The sequence below is a fragment of the Crocodylus siamensis genome, chromosome 6, assembly GCF_052110815.1.
Source record: "Crocodylus siamensis isolate JL-2025a chromosome 6, ASM5211081v1, whole genome shotgun sequence".
Taxonomy (NCBI): domain Eukaryota; kingdom Metazoa; phylum Chordata; order Crocodylia; family Crocodylidae; genus Crocodylus; species Crocodylus siamensis.
This window is the reverse complement of record NC_143400.1, coordinates 28,426,981-28,447,326: the sequence shown is the minus strand read 5'-3', so window position 1 is coordinate 28,447,326 and position 20,346 is coordinate 28,426,981. Positions and strand designations below refer to the sequence as shown.

At 41.8% G+C, this 20,346-nt stretch overlaps 1 protein-coding gene across 5 annotated transcripts in view; it reads left to right on the top strand.

The window, feature by feature from the left end:
- Nucleotides 1-20,077, top strand: part of GMCL1 (germ cell-less 1, spermatogenesis associated) — a 30,604-nt gene extending 10,527 nt beyond the window's left edge. Inside the window, exons 6-14 of one of the 5 annotated variants that reach the window (XM_090052034.1) lie at nt 268-333; nt 623-722; nt 1,172-1,262; nt 2,193-2,333; nt 8,338-8,407; nt 14,770-14,845; nt 16,326-16,471; nt 16,690-16,777; nt 18,623-20,077. In XM_090052034.1, the coding sequence (XP_089908160.1) occupies nt 268-333; nt 623-722; nt 1,172-1,262; nt 2,193-2,333; nt 8,338-8,407; nt 14,770-14,845; nt 16,326-16,471; nt 16,690-16,777; nt 18,623-18,751 (907 nt within the window). In that variant the 3' untranslated portion in view covers nt 18,752-20,077. Of the gene's footprint in view, nt 1-267; nt 349-622; nt 723-1,171; nt 1,263-2,192; nt 2,334-8,337; nt 8,408-14,769; nt 14,846-16,325; nt 16,472-16,689; nt 16,778-18,622 lie in introns of all 5 variants that reach the window. The other 4 variants (XM_090052033.1, XM_090052032.1, XM_090052035.1 and 1 more) reach the window with 4 other exon arrangements.
- Nucleotides 20,078-20,346: the final 269 nt, after the last annotated feature.

Here is a 20,346-nt window from a genome sequence, read left to right as displayed (position 1 = left end):
CAGGAGTTATTTCATGTAAACTTCCTTTTTTGAAAAGTGTTAAATTCTTTTTTTTCAAAAACCTCAGAAGTTTATGCTCATTCATATTAAAGCCACGCTAATTATTATCCAGCTGTTTTAGATTAAAACCTTTGATCCAGGCAGTGATATGGAACTAAATCAGTTAGAAGCTTTAAAATCAGTCAATTTTAAGACTTGATCATTTTAACAAGAAACCCTGTAACATCTAGGAATCTTGGATTCTGACCTAATTTGTTTTTAATTTAGGTGCCTTGAATGGCTTTTGAATAACCTGATGACTCATCAGAGTGTTGAACTTTTCAAGGAACTCAGGTATTCAGATTTTAGGTAATTTGAATAATAGCTAGATTAAGTATGTTCTGGAATAAACATTCAGTGGTACAAATGATATATTAGAAATTTCTGGCCATGGCCATGAGAGTCAGACAGTTGGCTTTCTTTTTTTCTTATGATATGAAATCACAATCCTCAAAGTTGGTTGTGTAGATAAGGTTTTCTCAATTAGCATTAACGTCTTTAAATCTCTTTATTCTTATTGGGTAATAACACGAAAATCATTACATGGTTATCGTTCCAGTTTTGTACATATAAATTTGTACAGTTTTGTCTCTTCCAGCATAAACCTCATGAAACAGCTGATCAGCTCTTCTAACCTGTTTGTAATGCAGGTGGAGATGGATGTATATACCGCACTGAAGAAGGTACTGCAGAGGAGCAAATTGTTCTTGGCATAAGACCATTGTAACCTGTGAAGTTTTAATAGGAACAGATTTAGCCAAAATTGTTTAAAACGTGTTGGTCCTTTGTGGGGTTGTAATCAAGTTCAGTCAAGTTATGGGTGATTTGTGTGTTGGCTCCATGGTGCTGCCATTTAGACATCTTGTAGAGACACCACCTTTAATTGATTCTTACAAACAGCTGCACTAAGAAAATACTCTTTTAGCACATACACATTCATTTTACCAATGCAGAATAGATTTATAAAGACTTGGAGGCAGAATTCAATATTGGAGCTTTTTACTGAATGCAGCATAATGCATTTTTAGAATGTTTTCCAGTATGTACAACTTGTTTTAATTGTAAAAAAATAAAATAATCCAAAATAGGCTTACAGCAGATTTTTATTTATTTATTTATTTAATTAATTTAGTGGATGTTCCTTCAGCTAGTGCCTTCTTGGAATGGCTCACTAAAGCAACTCTTAGCTGAAGCTGATGCCTGGTTTTCCAAGCGTAGAAAAGGTATGGCTCTTTAAGTACAGATACAGAGTTTGTGAAAGGTGGTTGATCTAGAACATGAATGCCTACTGTACAACGTAGTTCTCTTTCTGCATAACATGCTTTCCCATATGCACCAAAGACATGTTCATTTTCTTCTTTGCATGTTTAATTTTCCTACTCTTATTTAATCTTTCGTTAAACTGTTTTGAAGCAAAAATTAATTCAAATCAATCCCTGCTTTGCTGGGTTTTTTGATGTTCAGTAGGCATGTGCGAAGCGGCCAGTGTTCACTTCGGATTCAGTTGATTCGGGAGACAATGATTCGATTTGGTGATTCGAATCGCTGTCCCAAATCAATTTGGCTGAATTTGATTCAGAGATTCAGCTGCTGCTGAATTGGCTGAATCTCTGAATTAGACAGGCCCTGTCCTCTGCCTGCTCTCCCAGCCCTGTCAATGGCTGCCCCGCCCAGCCCCAGATCCTGGCTCTTACAAAAAAGGAAGGTTGGGGGGGGCAGCGATCCCTGCTGCTCCACGCTGCGGGGCGGGTGTTCTGGCACGAGCCCCCAGAAGCTCTGAGGCTGCTGATAGATTGAATCAGTAGGGCCGCTGAGGAGGCCAGATCTTCAAACTGAATCGGCACCCAAAGCTTTGCACAGCCCTAATGTTGAGCTTTTGTTCTGATGCTTTGTGCTTAAGAAGATGAAAAGTTTGATCTAATAGATTTGCATCTACAATTTGGATGCCAGTGACCTTTGCTTAGAAGCCAAGAAATCTGTTAACTTGCAGGTTAACTGCTTGTAAAATGGAACATTGCCTTTCCATAATTGCATTCATTGAGCAATACACACAAGCTTAGGTTTGCCAGTTTTAGTATATATTTTAGGAGACTATAAAAAATGAACAGCTTCTAGCAAAGCCCTAATGGTTGACTTTGTTATAACAATTTCAGATTTTGGGGGTGACCTTGCATTTCTAGAATCTGAACAAGGCAGCATATTTTTGCCTGTGTTCAAACATTTGAGATTGCAGTACATCATCAGTGATTTGGCATCAGCAAGAATTATTGAGAGAGATGCTCTGATACCTTCAGGTAAGAAAAATTTTGTTGGGCACCTTTCTGTATTTTCTTTTGATTCTAATGTAATTATGAATGAAACTGTTAAGCTTATGTGTCCTCCTTGTTCAGTTTTGTTTTCAGCTTTATTAAAGAAATTAGCCGAAACTTATTTTGCAGCAAGGGTCAGAAAGAGTTTAGCATTAGGTATGCATACATCTAATACTAACAGTGTCCACTTGATCATCATTTTCCCATATATTTAGCTCAGTTGTTCTGTAAACAGGGTTATAAACTGCCTTGTGGATCTATGTGCTTGAATAATAGTAATGATGTAGTATTTTATGTATTTTCAAAAAAGGAAACCTTCCCTGATTCATTCATTTATTTATTTTGCTTTCCACTAAGCTGCTTTTGGTGGTAGAAAAGCATCTGAAAAGTGAAAAATGTCATAAAAGCTTTTCTAAAAAGGAAAAAAAAAGGAAAAAATCTGGTGACTGTTTCTAGTATCTCAAAAGGCATGTGCTAGTTTTCCAACAGATGGCAGTCTGGTGAGAGCAAAGCCCTTCTGATATTCTTATCATGGCAACAGTTGTCTGGCTGCTGCTTAATTACTTCATTTCTGTTCTTTTTTTTTAAATAGACCTATAAAAAACTTAAGAAAATACATAATTAATGCTTGTTAAATTCAACCCAGATTTAGCATTAATTACAATGCCCTTCTTCGTGCTCGTCCCTTTGGCATATTCTTGAGGTAAGCAGGTGGCTTTAGCTTCTTGCTGTAATACAGTACACTTGGTTGAGCCACTGCCAAGCAAACAGGTAAATGATTTCTTGTGTCAGGGTTTCAGGGGAATATGCGCTGTCCCAGGCACTCAAGTCTTCCTGTTTGTGAAGCACCTGCCTAATGAATTCCATTTCATGTCTTCCTTTCAGCTCAAAAGGAATGGTTTTTGCCTGTTTCTGCCTGTTATATAATGCTTGCCTGGATTTCCTTTCCTTCAGCTCCACCGTGGGTCTGCTTGAATGCATTTCTTTTGCCTTTGCTCAAGTTAAAACTCTGTTTGCTAGCTTTTCTGATAACCTTGTCCTGGCCTACTTCCGTGTTGTTTCTTAACATTATATTCATTCATTGTTTGCACAGTATCATTTAACATTGGAGTTATGATAGGTTAATCCATCTGTACATCCATTCCTTATCTCTGTCCAGTCCTGCATTTCTGCCCTTCTGTGATACCCTTTCCTGGATGTTGCCTGTCAGTTAATTAGCGTGACTAAAGCCAAACTGCTCTGGTTTGTCTCCCAGGCTATCAAGTTGTTCAGCCTTCCCCTTTATTAATGAGCCTTTCATCCTTCTTATGTGTTATCCTTATTTCTTGCCCCTTTCTCTTGCTGCTATACCCAAATCTTGCTGTATTTCTTTTTGCTGTGTCTTCAGGGCCCATTGTCTCCCTCAACAGCTAAATCTCTTTTGGTCATGTCCTCATTTCCTGTGGTGTTTTTTTCTCTCCAGCTTCCATGCTCAGCCCCACTCACAGCACATAAAATGAAATTGCTGAGATGATCTTTGTAGCCTGTTGGTTTTATCAAATCCCTTGTTCCTGTTCTTGAACACTGTCTTCATTGTCTAGATTGCACCAGGTTCATCTTACTTTTTGTGGCCCTGTACAAAATGTAAGCAATGTATTTTGCTGTTTATCTCATCCATTTTTTGGTATTGACTCATCCCATCTGTTTGCTCAGTGCTTTCAGGGCCTGTACAACCTTCTCTCCCTGTGACTCCCAGCTTTCACACCAAACAGTTCTCAGCTGCTTCTCTGTTCATTCTCAAATCCTTCCTGAAAACCTACTTCTGCTGTAACAGTTTTTTTTAAACGGCTGCCCCTGCTTACAGTTATATTTTAGGTACAGGGGATAAAATATCCTTCCCAAACCCCATTCCTGTTAATAAACAGGAAAGTTGTCACCTTGACCGTTTTGCTTAAGTGTTACGCTACCTTCTCCTTATGTCAGGGTAAGTTTTCATGAACTTTGGTTTGTTCTTGGAATTTAAAGCTTCCACTAATGACTCCCTTCATTGTTTTGCCAAAGCTAATGCAGAAGAATATAGACACTCGAGTTATCTTGACAGACTTAGAGACAGTAGATGGTAACAGTAAATGAAGGCTTGCTGTGAAATTGGGTCTTGATTTATGAGCTAATTCTATCTGAGCAGTCCCAGTCAGTTTTTGTGCCCATCATCTGAAATAGGTATTTTTTGACCTTTGCTGATAAACTTTTATTTGTCATTAATCTGGTCATTTCTTACTTGCCCATTTGTCCAAGCCAACATATCCTGTTCCTCAGTTACTTTTTGCATAATAGAGGTGCTGCACATTAACTTTTGCTAACCTTAGGCTTAATCTTATTTTTTATTATTATTTGTGAATCTTAGGATGTGCTTTTTTAATTTTCCAAGTCCATATTGATGTACGATCTGAAAAGGATTAAAATTAAGTTATAATCTAATTTTGATCCCTGAATTTATAATAACTTGAGGATTTTTTGAGAGGCAAATGCCAAATGAACTCCAGTAGATTTAATTAAAAGTAGAGTTGCTAAAAGAGAGTTTTACCAGTTTTGGTCTAAAAAGAAAAAGTGTCATAAATACTTGAAGAACATGCCAGCAAAAGATATGGTGGAATTCAGTCTTGGACATTACGAACTCACACTAACATTTTTTATCTCTTGTAACACAAGAGAGCTGTAATATGTAATTTTTTTTAAAGAGGTGCACAAATACATCGGTCCAATATTAGATCAGTACCGATACAAAGAAAATTGGCTGTATTGGAAGTCGGCCCGATTTGGCCGATAAATGCTTGTATGTGCATGCAGCCTCAGTGCAGCGCTCAGGCAGTGAGGGAGCAGAGCTGCATGCAGCTGGTAAGTCTGTTGTGATGGAGGGGCATGGGGGGAGGGCAGATCAATGCCTCCCATGGTGAAGGAGGGGCAGAGGCAGGTGTGCTGCCCAGGTGGGGCAGGGTATGGGACAGAGCCGCAGCTCCTGCGAGGGCAGCTCCTGCCACTGCTTGCACCCTGGGAGGGCACGGGGGTGGGGAGGCATGTGCCCCTGGATCTGGGCGGGGCAGGCAGGATGCAGCTGCAGGCTGGAGCCGGGGCTGCGCCAGGCTCTTCTCAGCAGGGTCTGGGCTTGGACAGGGGGCTGCAGCCACTACAAATTTCACCATAGTCCCACTGCTGTGCATCCAGCACAGCCCCTTCTCTTCTGAGTGTATAGGTGGAGGTGGAGTGTTGAGCTGGGCCTGTGCTGGGAGCACAGCGGTGCTATGGTGAAATTTGGGGTGGCTGCATCCCTCTCCATAGCCTCTGACCCGAGCCCAGCCTTGGCCAAGAAGAGCTTGGCACAGCCCTGGCTCCAGCCCACAGCTACAGCCTAGCCCTTTGCAGACCCAGAAATATACGCCCCTTCCCCCCCACCCAAATGAGCCGTGGCTCCATCCCGTGCCCCGGATGGGCAGCGCCTGCCCCTGCCCCTTCCCTCACTGCAGGGGGCATTGAGCTGCTCCCCCCCCCCCCCCCCCCCCATGCCCCTTCCCTCCCCTATCCCTTTCCACTACAACAGATTTACCAGCTACATGCAGCTGTGTTGGAAATCGGATCGGTATTGGTCAATATGCCTCCTTAAAAATCAACTATCATTGTCAGCCCAAAAAATCTTTTATCAGTGCACTCATTTTAATTTGTTTTTGTTGCTTTTCTTGTCCTTCTTGAAAAAGGAAAAGTCTGAGCGCAGAAATGGAAGCCATTTCTGCGCATCTGTTGTGCTAAAAGAAGGACCTGTTTTCTTAAGTCAGTCTAGATGAACTTCAGCATTCAGGGTGACTTGCTTTGTTGTCAGATCCTGTATTGTTGTATTTTGACACACAACAGAGAAGGGAAAAGCATGTATCGAGAATTTTTCTGGGTTTCTTTCTCCAGTCCAGGAAAAGAGATGATTGGCAAATTGCTTCTTCTGACAACTTGTCATACAGTGTTTTCAAATGGACAGCACAATTTCTAGTGTTCTCTCCCATGACTTGACTGAGCACTTCCTGAGCTGAAGCCGACACTTCTTTAAGTTAACATTTGACTGTGGCAGGATTTGCACATAGGAAAAGAACTGGCTTGTCGTGACTTTTTTTTTTTTAAGTGGGGTCCATACTACAGGAGACCAGATCTGAGCACAAAGCATTCAGACTTGTGTTAAAAACATGCTTTGGGTGGCAAATGTTTCATGTAAGCAAATGTGTCAAGAATGCTTCTTAAAAGTAATAGACTTGTAGCATGGTTTTACCTTAATGCTGAGTGAATTTATACAATTGGATTTTAATGCTTGATGCTTTTTGTGAACTGGTAATATTCATTTACTGAACTGTTACGATCTGGGAATGACTCTGGGTTTTTTTCTGGTTTTTAATAATGGATTTATGTTGAATGCAGGTAGTTTGTTTTTGAGTAGTTTACTCTGATAATTGCATGCCTGCAACACATTTTTTGCTACTTCAAAACTTCTGTAGTTTCAGAAACTATATTAAGTTTTAGTAGAAATGGTTTACATTGTTCCAAGTTAAATTTTTCTGGGTAATGAGAATAACCTGTTGTGGAGCAAATGATAGATACTGTGGTAAGGCTTTCTGCGTTTAGGCAAGAAGTTTAGGAGTGAAATCCAGTGGTATTTGTCATTCTTATTTCAGAGTGAAATCTCACTTTTGTTTAAATAAAATGTTGTGTTGTTCAACAGTCCCAGAATAAAACTTGTTTTTATTTTAGAAACTTCCGTGGTAATGTTCATACAACTAAGTAAACAGGTGAGATACAGTTAGAATTTGCAAGTGAAAAATAGTATAAAAACCATAGTACCTTGAACTCCAAACTTCCCTCCTTATTCTTCAGAACATGCCTGGAGTTCTAATTCTGGTTTTCTTGAAACGCCTTTTGTGGCGTTCGCTTTCTATTGAGTTTTTTGGATACCTGGTGTCCAGTCTGAGTTCTGTCATTGCAGTTAATGCAGTCAGGAGTGGTTCCCCGCGTTTCAAGCACAGAAATGATTTAGGACCTGAGTGTTCATGCCATTCCTTCCTTTTTGCTAACTGTACTGGTCTCCTGTTTATAACCTATTAAATTTCCCTCATTCTCAGGAGATGTTTTGTACCCTGCACCTGTCCTCACCTGCTTCCTTATTTTCCCTTCTCTCCTATCTTCAGACTAGTAAATTTGCCCCAGTTTGCTTCTCTGCATGGATCTTTTCTTTCTTCCTGTATGCCACTGGGCCATAGATTCTCTGTTTTTACCTTAGAACTTTCCTGTTTTTACCGCAAACGTTATTACAGCTGTTAAACTTCCTTATTACTCTCAAAAAAGAATCCATCCCATAACGTGTTAGCCTCTCTCATGTCCCCAGTGTTTACAGCCTTCCTTTTACTTTGACTCTTGCCATATTTTCATCTTTGTTGCTTTTTTGCACCTCACTTAATGTTTTCATTGTTTGCATATCCATACCTTATTTGACACAGTGAGGCTTAGGTGCCATCTCTTTAAAGAATGCCTCTAAGCTTAAATCATGATGTGGTTATTTAAGGGATGCTACCTAGACATAAGATGTTGAATATCTGCTTTGTAATTTACCTGATTAGTGGTCTCTTCAGTTTAACTGATCTTGGTAAGCAGATAAAATACTTTATTTAGTCGCATAGGTATTTTGATGGGGATAGTGTTGGCTTCATAGAACAGACAAATATAATTTTAAGTTTCACCCATGGTCACTTTATTGATGCTTGCAGCATCATGTAGCTCTGATTAGTGTTACAGGTAGAGAATACAAGTGAAATGTTAACTGACAGGGTGTGACTTGGCTATTTATATACTGTAAAACTTATTCAGCTCTTTATCATTTAATTTCTTTATTTTAAATGTTTTAAATGTTTTGATTATCTCTCTTCTGCCGCCTCCCCAAGAATACCCCATGTCCATTTATATATATATATATTTTTAATTTTAGAATGGCTGTCCTCTGTTTACAAACAGCAGTGGTTTGCCATGCTCAGAGCAGAACAAGACAATGATACTGGGTAGGTATATTACAGGGTTTCTTTTATTTCTAACTTGAAGTAAAACCTTTCTCTGGTATAAACTCTGAGGAGCATAACATTAGAGCTTACAGCAAAATGAGAAATAAGCAGAAATGGATTATTTTATGAAATATTTTGCACTCAGGGTTTGTATCTGTTCACTTCACTTTTGCTTAAGCCTTAGTTGATTTCCCTTTTTTGCAAAACAAAGCAGTCAAGGACCTGTTACTTATTTTCTGCAATATGATTAGAGGCAAATACTATTTTCTTTGGATTTTTTGTCATATACATCAGTGTTTATCACCAGCAGTGTTCCTTTGTGATGCACGTGAAGGTCTGAATAGTAATTTATTCACATTAGCCTTCCATTTTGAAGGTGGGTTAAAATGTGTTAATAAGCAGGAAAGTTGGCTTTTTTCCCCCTTCTCCTTTATAGTGGCAGGATGCAGTTAAAAAGGATGGGTGGGATAAGTGGTTTTGTTGAAAACAAAAAGGGATTGGAAAAGTTCTTGGAGGGGGAAGGGAGTTATTGAGCTTGGGAGTTGGGGATATAACCTCTAGATCAAATTTCCTAGATCTTAAATGCTGAAGCTGCAAATGAGAGAAGAACGTGGCAGGGGACAGGGTGGAGGCAGGAACCCCAGTCATTTTAAGTAAATATTGGTGGGATAGTGCACTCAACCTCAAGTATAAGTTGTTTCTCATTCAGCTTTCACACAACTGGAGTTTTTCCTTTGTATCTTTTTCACTCTTTTCCTCTAAATACATGGTATTGTTCAAGTTAGTGGTGATATAGTAGGGACCAGTGAAGCATGGTATAGAGGCCAAAACTCTTCTCTGTTCTGAATCAGCTCTTAAATTACTAATTGTGTGACAACACCACCATAAAATGCAGTTTTGCTCCCTCTGTATCTTTTTGCGTGATGGGTAGCTGTACTTCATTTGGGAAATATGAAGTACAGCACCAGACTTTAAAAAGGTTGTGGCCAGCCTGGAGAGAGTTCAGAGGAGGGCCACCTGTTTGGTGAGAGGGCAGCAGGACAGGCCCTACGAGGAGAGACTGAGGGACCCGAACCTATTCAGCCTCGGCAAGAGGAGGCTGAGGGGGGACCTGGTGGCTGGCTACAAGCTCATCAGGGGAGAGCTTCAGCAAATAGGAAGAGTCCTATTCTCCCCAGCACCACCTGGGATGACGAGGAACAATGGTAATAAGCTGATGGAGAACAGGTTTAGGTTAGAGGCAGTATTTTACAGTTAGGGTGGCCAGAATTGGGAACCAACTTCCTAAGAAAGTGGTCCTCACCCCTACCTTGGGTAAATTCAAAAAGAGGTTAGATGATCAGCTGTCTGGGGTCTTGTGAACCCAGCATTCATTCCTGCCTGTGGCAGGGGGTCAGGCTAGATGATCTGTTCTGGTCCCTCCTGACCCTAGCTACTATGAAACTATATCAGAGGAAATGCTGACAGAAGTGCTGTCTATTGCTGTGCTTTTACGAGGGTAATTGACTTGTGATATTAATGAATAGAAGCTTAAGTTAACATTCGTTAGTTATAATTTTACAGTTATTTGAATAATCTTTAAAGTATGAGAGCATATTCAGCAAATTAATTTACTGAGTCTGGTGCTTGATCTCAGGGCTGGCACTTGGGAAGTGCCTTCCATTCCTTTTCCACAATGACTTAACTTGGGGGTGGGCAAAATACGGCCCTTTGTCCAGCCCATGGCAGGTCCCTTGGTCCTGCCTGGCCTAGGGAGTGTCTGTCCCGTGACATGTCATGCTGCTTCCTAGACATGCGGTGGGGCTGGGGCGGCTCTGCAGCTGAACTGCCTTTCTAGGCAGCTCAGGCAGCAGCAGCTCCTTCTGGCTGCCACTGCTGCTGGCCCCAGCCCTGTGGTACTGGCGGGGACCCGCGTGCACAGCCCTGGTCCTGGCCTGCTCCAGACTCAGCCCGGCAGAACAGACTAGCTGTGGATCAGCCAGAACCCGCATGCATGGCCCTGACCCGACCCAGCCTGCCCCGTGCCTGCTCTGGTCCTCCTGCCCAAGCTAAGCAGTGGTGGCCGTGGCCTGGCAGAAGCTACTGCTCAGTGTGGGGAGGAACGCAGCCTCTCCCCCTCACCACTGCCAGGCTCCTCTTGCTGCAGCTGCCTGGAGTTTGCACCCGGGCTGCCCTGCTGCTCCTCTACACTGCTGCCCCACTGGGTGGCCTGGAGGTGGTGGTGACAGAGCAGAGAGAAGTGGCAGGGCGGCCCAGACGGCAGCAGCAAGAAGCATCCTGGCAGCAGTGAGAGGGAGGAGGTGCTTTTCCCCCATGCTGAGCAGCAGTTTCTGCCTGGCGGCTGCTGCTGCTTAGCTTGGGTAGGCGAGTCTGGAGCAGGCGCGGGGCAGGGCTGTGTGCGCAGGTTGCAGCTGGCCTGTTGCGCCAGGCCGAGTCCGGAGCGGATGTGGGCAGGGTGGGGTCGGGCCTGTGCGTGCAGGTCCCTGCCGGTACCACGGGGCTGGAACCAGTGGCGGTGGCAGCCAGAAAAAGCTGCTGCCACTTGGGCTGCCTAAAAAGGTGGGGAACTGCTGGGTGCTGTTAGCGGTGGCGTGTGGGCTTGGGGCTGGGGTGGTGTGGTGGGGTGGGGTGGGGTGCTGACCAGCCCACGGCAGCTTCCCAGAACTGCCTGCGTGGCCGGTAGGCAAAAATAATTGCCTGCCCCTGAACTAACTGGAAAGCAGGTCCCATGATCTCTTAATATGGAAACTGAGGCAGAATGGGGATAGAAAGCTACTTTCTTTATGGCCTGCACAGTATTTGAATGTTTTGTGGGGAGTTAGTTGTTACTTAGAGCGCTACCTACATATTCGGGGGCTGGACTTGATGATCCTCCGGGGTTCCTTCCAGCCCAAATGTCTACATCCCCATGAACTTCAGTTTTGTTGTGTCAGTAGTGCCACACAGGAGCATACTTGGCTTTTTGTTGTACTTTGTTCAATTTGCCTATAATTAACAGTATTTTTTTGCTGGTGGGGGAGGAGGCAGGGCAGGCCCAAGGCTGGGATAATGCAGTCCTGAAGCTTTGTTTGTTGGTTTGTTTACTTATAGCTTGAGAGTCATAACATTAGCATTTTCTACTTGGAGAAAACTTATTCCTTTCCGGATATTTTTTTTTTTTTTTTTTTTTTTTTGTCCATGGTGGCTGTTTTATCCTCAGCTCCTCCTCCCTTATTCCCCTGATTTTTCTAGTGTCTTTGAAGTGCAGCAGTTGAAGTACTTGAGTTTCCCATAGAGTTCACCAAAACTAGAAACTAGTCTGAACAGGATGGAAAAATGGTTTGGTTTGTGTTCTACACAGCGGTATTAAGTAGTGGGGTTGATGGTCTTTTCACATGGTGTACAATGTAATGGGTGCATAGAGAATTAAATGATTTTTTTGCAATAAAACTGCCTATGGCATTTAGCACCGTCCCTTTATTTAAAGGCAGTCCTGCCTGTGATTAAAGGGACTTGAACATTTCATTCACTGTTCTTTGCGAAGTTGCCCAGTTATCAAATAGGTCATTAGCAGAGATGGAGTCCGGTACTATCTTGGCTGTTATAAGACTTATTCTGTTAGGATATATGGAGTACTTAAATATACACACCTTTGGCCATTAGAAAAGGAGTCATAGTTTCATAGTTTCATAGTAGCTAGAGTCGGAAGGGACCTAGGTAGATCATCTAGTCCGACCCCCTGCCTTAGCAGGAAAGAGCACCGGGGTCAGATGACCCCGGCAAGGTGCTCATCTAACTTCCTTTTAAAAATCCCCAGGCTAGGAGCCTGCACCACTTCCCCTGGAAGCTGGTTCCAGGCCCTAGCCGCCCTGACTGTGAAGTAGCGCCTCCTAATATCTAATCTAAACTTACCCTCCGCCAGTTTGTGACCGTTATTCCTGGTCACTCCTAGCAGCGCACGGGGGAACAGGGACTCCCCCAATACCTGCTGATCCCCCCTGACCAGTTTGTAGCAGGCCACAAGGTCCCCCCTTAACCTTCTCTTGTGGAGGCTAAACAGGTTCAGGTCCCGTAGCCTCTCCTCATAAGGCCTGCCCTGCTGACCCCTGATCATACGAGTGGCCCTCCTCTGAACTCTTTCCATATCGTCCACGTCCCTCTTGAAGTGTGGCGCCCAGAACTGGACGCAGTACTCCAGCTGCGGCCTGACCAGTGCCGCATAGAGGGGGAGGATCACCTCCCTGGACCTGCTCGAGATGCATCTGTGGATGCATGACAGGGTACGGTTGGCCTTCTTGACTGCCTCCCCACACTGCCGGCCCATGTTCATCGTGGAGTCAATGACGACTCCAAGATCCTTTTCCGTCTCCGTGCTGGCAAGAGGGGAGTTCCCCAACCTGTAAGTGTGGTGCCGGTTCTTCCTCCCCATGTGCAACACCTTGCACTTATCAGTGTTAAACCCCATCCTATTCTCATCCGCCCACCGTTGCAACCTGTCAAGGTCAGCTTGTAGCCTATTGCACCCTTCTAGTGCACCCACATCCCCCCACATCTTAGTGTCATCAGCAAACTTGAACAGGGTGCTTTCTACCCCGTCATCCAAGTCACTGATGAAGATTTTGAACAGTGCGGGCCCGAGGACCGAGCCCTGCAGAACCCCACTGCCCACGTCCTTCCAGGTCGAGAAGAACCCATCCACTACCACCCTCTGGGTGCGGCCCTCCAACCAGTTGGCGACCCATTTGACCGTGTGGGCATCGACACCACAGTCTCCCAGCTTTTTGATGAGGACAGGGTGAGAGACAGTGTCGAAAGCCTTCCGGAAGTCCAAAAAGACTACATCCACAGCAACCCCTGCGTCTAATGATTTGGTGACCTGATCGTAAAAGGCCACCAGGTTGGTCTGACAAGACCTGCCACTGATGAACCCATGTTGGTTGCCCCTGAGCATGCATTCCCCCGCAAGGCCCTCCTGGATGTGTGCCAGGATAATTTTTCAGCATTCAGCATTCCCAGTTTGTGTCTTTCATTAACTATTCAGGATTTAAAAACTGTGTCTTCTCACTTAAACTGGTAGATTACAGATTTAATTTGTTGGGGGAGTTTTTATTTATAATTTAATATTTGTTTTTTTATAGCTATTCATATTTTCAATTTAAGTGTTTATTAGTAAAGTTTCTTGCAGATATTATTAGATGAAGCATTTCCCTATCTGGTTTAACTGCTTTATGCTTCTTTAAAAGTCAGACCACAATATGACTTTTGAGGAGTTTGGTGCCTGGTCTGTACAGTTTTTGTATCAGTATAACTTAGTGGTATTTCCTGTGTCAGATGAGAATGGCTATGTGAGTATAAAGTAGTTTTATGTTGGCAAAGCTGCATCAGCCTTAAGGGGATTGTACTACTTGGACCTTTAAAGCAGTATAACTTGTGTAGAAAGTTTACTTAATCTGCCATCTATTTGTGAAGTTGCATAAATCATTCCCCATTGAAGCGTACCTTCATAACATTGGTTTTCCACAAAGATGCACAGTCATTTTTCTAATGGCAACAGTGATTTATTTTTTCCATTAGAGTTTCGAAAGTCCAATGACTGCCAAAATGAACATTTTATTAGATGATTTTTTTGTTGTGTTGCATTGGAGGTTAATTTTGTTGCAGTCTTTCAATCTCTCTGTACTAGGAGGATAAACAGATAACAGGGTATATTTTCTACACACGTTCCCCAACAAGATCACAGTTGCAACTTAGAGGTGGTATTTGGATCATATAATAAATGACTGACTGATTGACATCAGGTAGCCTAGTTGCAAGAGATGCTTTCCACTGTACAAATGAACACATATTTTATTAAAATCAGTAGTCAAAACCTTTTATATAGTTGAGGTGAAATGTCTCAAGCTAGATAGAATCCGAATTCAGTGTCTGCCCTTTTTTCTTAGCTGTAGAAGGTGATCTTCTCTTTGATGTTTGCATAGCTTTTGTCTTTCTTATGGTTTCAGTTCAGAAGCAAAAGAGCACAGGGTTAGGGTAAGTGATAAGAGGGATGGAAAACCTGAACTAAATGGTATGGCTTTTGTCCTTTCCTCGCCTTTCCTTTTTTGTGTCCTTGTGACAAGGTATTCAGCAGAATTCAGAGATTCATTGGAATCTGACAAGACTGTGTTGTGAGCACTTCAACTAGGGCCTCAAACTTGCAACCTCTGGGCTGTCAGTTGTGCACCATCCCAGCCTTCTACAACTTTTGTAAAAGATGTATTTAATCCATCAGAAATGTGTGCTGTGATCTGGGAGATGATTTAGATTAGAATGCCATAATGACTTTCCTTGCAAATTATTTACTTCTTACAGATAATTCATTGTCAAATCTTTCTTGTTCATAGCCCTCAGGAAATCAATAAAGAAGAACTTGAGGGAAACAGCATGAGGTGTGGTAGAAAGCTTGCAAAGGATGGTGATGTAAGTATAAATTCTGCCTTAGTGTGTTAAGTTAAGCTTACTTAAATGTATTACACATTTCAAACACCAAGCTTTCAATGGCTTTTTCAAAAGTGGCGTCAAAAAGAAAAATAATGAAAACAATGCTTTCACAGGGAAAAGGGGCTCCTTTCTTACCTTCTCAAATGCCAATTAAATCATTGCACTCTTGCCATAAAATGAAGTCAAAATGTGAAGCAAATAAAGAAAAGAATGAGGTTTGTAGTGGTAATTTGAAACTTACTTGAGAGGTGCAGGTTTATCTATCACTTGAAAATTAACTGAAGATTTGGTTTTGTTAAAACTTAATTTTTCAAAGAGGTGAGTGGAAAAATACCACCTAGATGCATTGTCACTCTAGTCCATAACGCATCTGTTTTTGCAGAGCTGGTGATCGTTGAAGAACAAACTTGTATCCAGAAATTGAGCATGTTTTTATGGAAATGGTTCCCATATTAAACCTAGGAAGCCCACAGTGCCATTTATAGCTACCTTATATAACAAAATTGTTTGTCAACACTTAATATTTTATCACAGTTTGATATTTAGCCTCTTGGACGAATGCTTAATATATGTAGCATATTGTATATATCCTTACACAGCAGGCCTGGCAGAAAAGCATTGAAAATGTTGATGCAATTGTTTCCATACTGAATGCTGAACTCACTTGACCTGAGAATGTGCCTGAAATTAATTGTATGGATTTATATAGCCGGTGCACCTGGGGGCTCTGGAATTGTGCTCCTTGGATATGTTACTAAAGTATAACACCTTTCCTTGACCAGTGGTATAAAAATGGAGTCCTGATATTTAATACTCCATGGCTTTATGCAAGAGTGAAGTGGCTGTGAAAACTGGTGTCCTGATTTGAATTCCAGCTTGGGGAGTTGTCCGCCTGTATTACTCTGGAGTTTCAAGTGGATGTGGCAGTGGTAATAGATCGTAGAATCCTAGAGAAGTGGGGCTGGAAGGGACCCCAGAGGTCATCCAGTCCCAACCCCCTTCCTGAGGCAGGACCATTCCCATCCAAACCATCCTAAACAAATCCATAATCTAAGCTCTTTGTAAACCTATTGTCAACCCTGACTCTGCATAGGACATAACACTCTAACCTGCCACAGGTAAAGCAGAGAAACCATGGCAGCCTCTGAGGTATTTGAATACTGTTGTGTAGTTCAGCTGTTATTGAGTATGGGAGTTTAGGGTTACAGCTTCTGAATCAGAACTCCATAGACCTCAAATGCTGGAGGCTGCAAGTGGGAGAAGAACAGTGAAAAAAGTCCCTATCGTACCACGAGGTGAATGCAGGACTACTGCAGGTTTGGGACCTTGGCCTCTATGTAAGGTTCTGAAGTACTTCAGGATCCTGCAGGTTGCTATATAGGTGTAATTCTCACATTAATTGTTGCTGACATAAGAGTACAAGTAATTAAGCTGCCTTTTTTTCCCTTGTGTCCTGTAGTACTGCTGGCGATGGACTGGATTCAACTTTGGCTTTGACCTGCTTGTTACCTATACAAACCGCTATATCATATTCAAACGGAACACGCTAAATCAGCCGTGCAGTGGGTCGGTCAGTTTGCAGCCCCGGAGAAACATAGCATTCAGGTGAGGAGTGACTAAGAATTCAGTACTCACTATTTACATTTAAAACCACCATCTGAACTGATTTCCCATTTTAACTGGTGAACAATGGTGGTTTTGTAGCCAGAAAATATGCTGTATGGAGATGTTAGTCTCCCTCTGAGAAGCTGGCTTCTTCTCTTACCCTGAAAATAAGTTACAGGAGGCTGCATCTACTCATTTAACTTGCATTATATCCCTAGGTTACGTCTAGCCTCTTTTGATAGCAGTGGGAAACTCATTTGCAGTAGAACCACAGGATATCAGATCCTAACTCTGGAGAAAGATCAGGTATGTTCGGGTTTTGCAACTGGTAATTGGGAGGCTTAGATATGACAGCAGCAAGCAAGTGAAAAGAAAAAATCCCCTCTAAAAAAAAAAGTTGTAGGTGCATAGAATTTTAAGAATGCATTCACAATAGGAAGCTGAAGTTAATAAGACTGACTTAGAAGGGAAAACTAAAGCAGGGTACTTAAATGGGCATTATACCTGACTATAATTAAACGAGTCATATTATACAAGTTCTGGAATACAGCAGGGTCCTGCTGGCACGTGCACTGTTGTCTTAATATGTTTAAGAATGAGGGTTCCCCAAAAGTTGTAATGCTAGGGACAGATGAACCAGGTTTAAGAAATGATTGGCAGAGGGCTTATTTTCCACAGCTTGTCATAGGTAAACATTTGCCTCTGACTGAAATATGTCCGTGCCAGTCTTTCAATTACAATATCAAATTGCTTAATAAATAGCAACTGTATGAGAATCTTGTATTTTAATTATGCCCCAGGAAATTACTCGGTATTTGAGATTAATTCAAAATGAATTTGGAAGATGCAGATGGGGGTGTGCCTTGATAACCTCGGCATAAAATAAGTATTATGGAGGGTTGGGGGCATAGTTCCCATGCATCATCAGCAGCAGTCTGTCACAGTCGAGGATGATTGTCTTTCTGCTTGATGACCTGCCTTATCTGTGGGTCTGAAGATGACTGACAAGACCAGTATGGCATCGACTGGTCCTGTCGACAGGCTACCATGCAGGCATGTTGAATTCATTACTTCAGGGTTACATGTCCCTGAGACTTCTTTCTTTGTTGTGTCAGTAGCATTTAGTTGAGGGAATGTACTTTTATATGTAACGATATCTTACAATTGGGAAATTAAGATACTGATACTTAGTGAGTTAGGTACACAGAGGTTTTGTTCTCTTACATTCATAGCTTTCTGAGGGATGCATTTCCAGTTTTGTCCAGGTTTTTCCCCAATGTTAAGCATGCTAACTGCTTAAATTGCCAAAAAGAATAGCCCCTCCGAGATACAGACCCAAGCCAATGCACCTATTAAATAGGTAGAAATACCTTGTAGAGCCTTCTACCTTTCACTTTTATTTGGCTGGTAGAGATGACTCAGCCACCCCAGTACCAACAGGCACTGACCGTGGGCACATGGGAGAAGTAAAGGGATGGTGTTTTGGCCTAATAGAGTTTCTGCAGGCATGGAGGGAGTCTGCTCCGACACGCTGGAGAACCAGCATGTTGAAGCAGACTCGATTAATCGAGTCTGCTGGAGCACAAAAATTGACGTGCTCTGGCAGCCTTCTGCGTCGTGTATCAGCATGCTGCGCTGAAAAAATGGCAGCGAGTGGGGCGCTTTGAGCTGAAACATGTTCAGCGAGCTTTGGTTCAAAGCATCCCGCCACCATTTTTCAGCACAGGGACACTGATGCACATGATGCGTGGGAGCTTTTAATTAACGCAGCTTGCTAATTAAAGCACCCAGTGTCATGTCCCAGAGCATGTGTAAAATGTCCTTAGAAAATGTTTTGCCCAAATTAATGGCATTAAAAATAAGCAATTTAGGGTGGTTCAGAAGGAAAGGCTGGGGTTATGTCACTTCAGGAGATTGGCTCTTGTTTTCTCTTTTTGACTGTATTCAATGGCTGTTCAGTGAAGACTTCCAGGTGTTATTCTTTCTGTGGGTAACTTAGTCTTAGATGGATTTCACAGCCTGTCATAATTTTACTGGAGTCTATTCCAGTACTTGTATAGAGAGTTGCACATATTTAGTGTATCACCTTTTAGACTTAATGCTTATTGTTCTAACCTTAACTGAAAACTTTCCTTTTTATTTGCTTTGCAGGAACAAGTAGTAATGAACTTGGACAGCAGACTTCTGATTTTTCCTCTCTTTATCTGCTGTAACTTCTTATACACATCACCAGAGAAGAAGATAGAAAACGAGGGACCACTTGATAGTTCTGAAACCTGAGATCTGTTCAGTGGAACATAGTAGCACTTTGATAATTCTGTATGCCTACTTTAATTTAAATGCCCTGCTGACGCACAAAGCTATGGCAAATAAAAGGCCTTATACTGTAGCAAATATACATGGCTACTCTTAGCCTCAGTATATTCCTATGCATATCTGAAGGAAGATCTGAAACCATATAGGCCAAAACTAGTTATACGATGAGTTTGTTTGCTTGTATTTTTTGTTCTGCATCTCAGACAAGAGCCATTCCATATTTGAATTGTTACTGGGGTTTTTTATGGGCAAAATCTGAGCCTAAGTGATGACAGTGAGTTGATGTGAATGATGGTACTAGCTTAGATGTACAGTTCTGGAGCACTCATTATATCTGAGTAAAAAATAATGTTTTCTTTGCTATCTGCAAGATTGTACTATTTTATAACTGCAATGTAAATATTAAGATTCAAATTAAGCTCATGCTGGTCCTTGCACCAGGGCAAAATAGGCATGTTTAAATTTTGCCCTTTAATGTCTGTTATTTAACTGAATACAGGTTTTCCAACCTGTTTTGGGGGTTTTGTTTTTTTTAAATCTTTTTCATGTCCCATATATGCCCCCCCCCCGACCGTAGCTCATTTTTTAACTTTGTGGACAATATTGTTTTGTTTGGGGGGGGTGGGGGGGTTGTTTGTTTGTTTGTGTTTTTTTAGAATAACCACAGGAAGGTCAATTTTTGAAACTTTCAGACAAGTCATTCATATGTCTTCTTTTGATATACTGAATTCTGCGAGGTATGCTCTTTGTCTCTTGTGTCTTTCTATTGGCATAATCAAAATTTTGTGCTAGGATTTGAAGGAATCCTAAGATTCTTGGGTATATCAAATATCAGTTTTTTTAAATATTTTGAGTGGGTTTTTTTGGTAACTTGTTTTAACTCTTCATTGGGAATCCATGTCCCACTTTTAAGCTCAGGACCTTGTGACCTTTGAGTGCCTTTTGAGTTACATGTTTTAACACAAACTTCACATGAGTTATGCAAGGTCACAGGATCCCAAATAGGAGCTGAGAACAAGGGATTAACTTCTTCGTTTGTTGTTTAATTGTTTCAGTCGAGGATAAGATGTACATTTTGTATTGGTTTTGTACATAGTGGTATTTTTTTTATGTTTGACTGTTGATATTTTGAATTCCTATATACAGATTTTTGGATTCAAAGTGAGACTTGCCTCCACTGTAGCCTATTTTTAAAGTTGATATTGTTAGAAAAGTATAAAACTCTTTGTACACTCTAACAAAGATAAAATACATGTTTAGCAAAACGTGAATAAATCATTTGAAGTGGAATTAATGCTCTCATTAATGTCTTTCCTTTTCTGCCAGAGGTGCCTGTTTTGTATTGTGGTTGACCTTGTAAAAGTTGTGTGATGTGGGTGGAGTGGGACCTGCCTGACAGGTGCTGATATTTTTTTAATTTTTTTTTTAATGCCACCTGAGGAACTATACCGTAGTTTTATCCTCATGGAGCCTGAGGCAGAAATTTTCAACTTAGATGCCCAGTTCCTATTAAGGGTCTTAAATAAGACACTAGATTTTTTTTTTTTCTGAAGCACCAA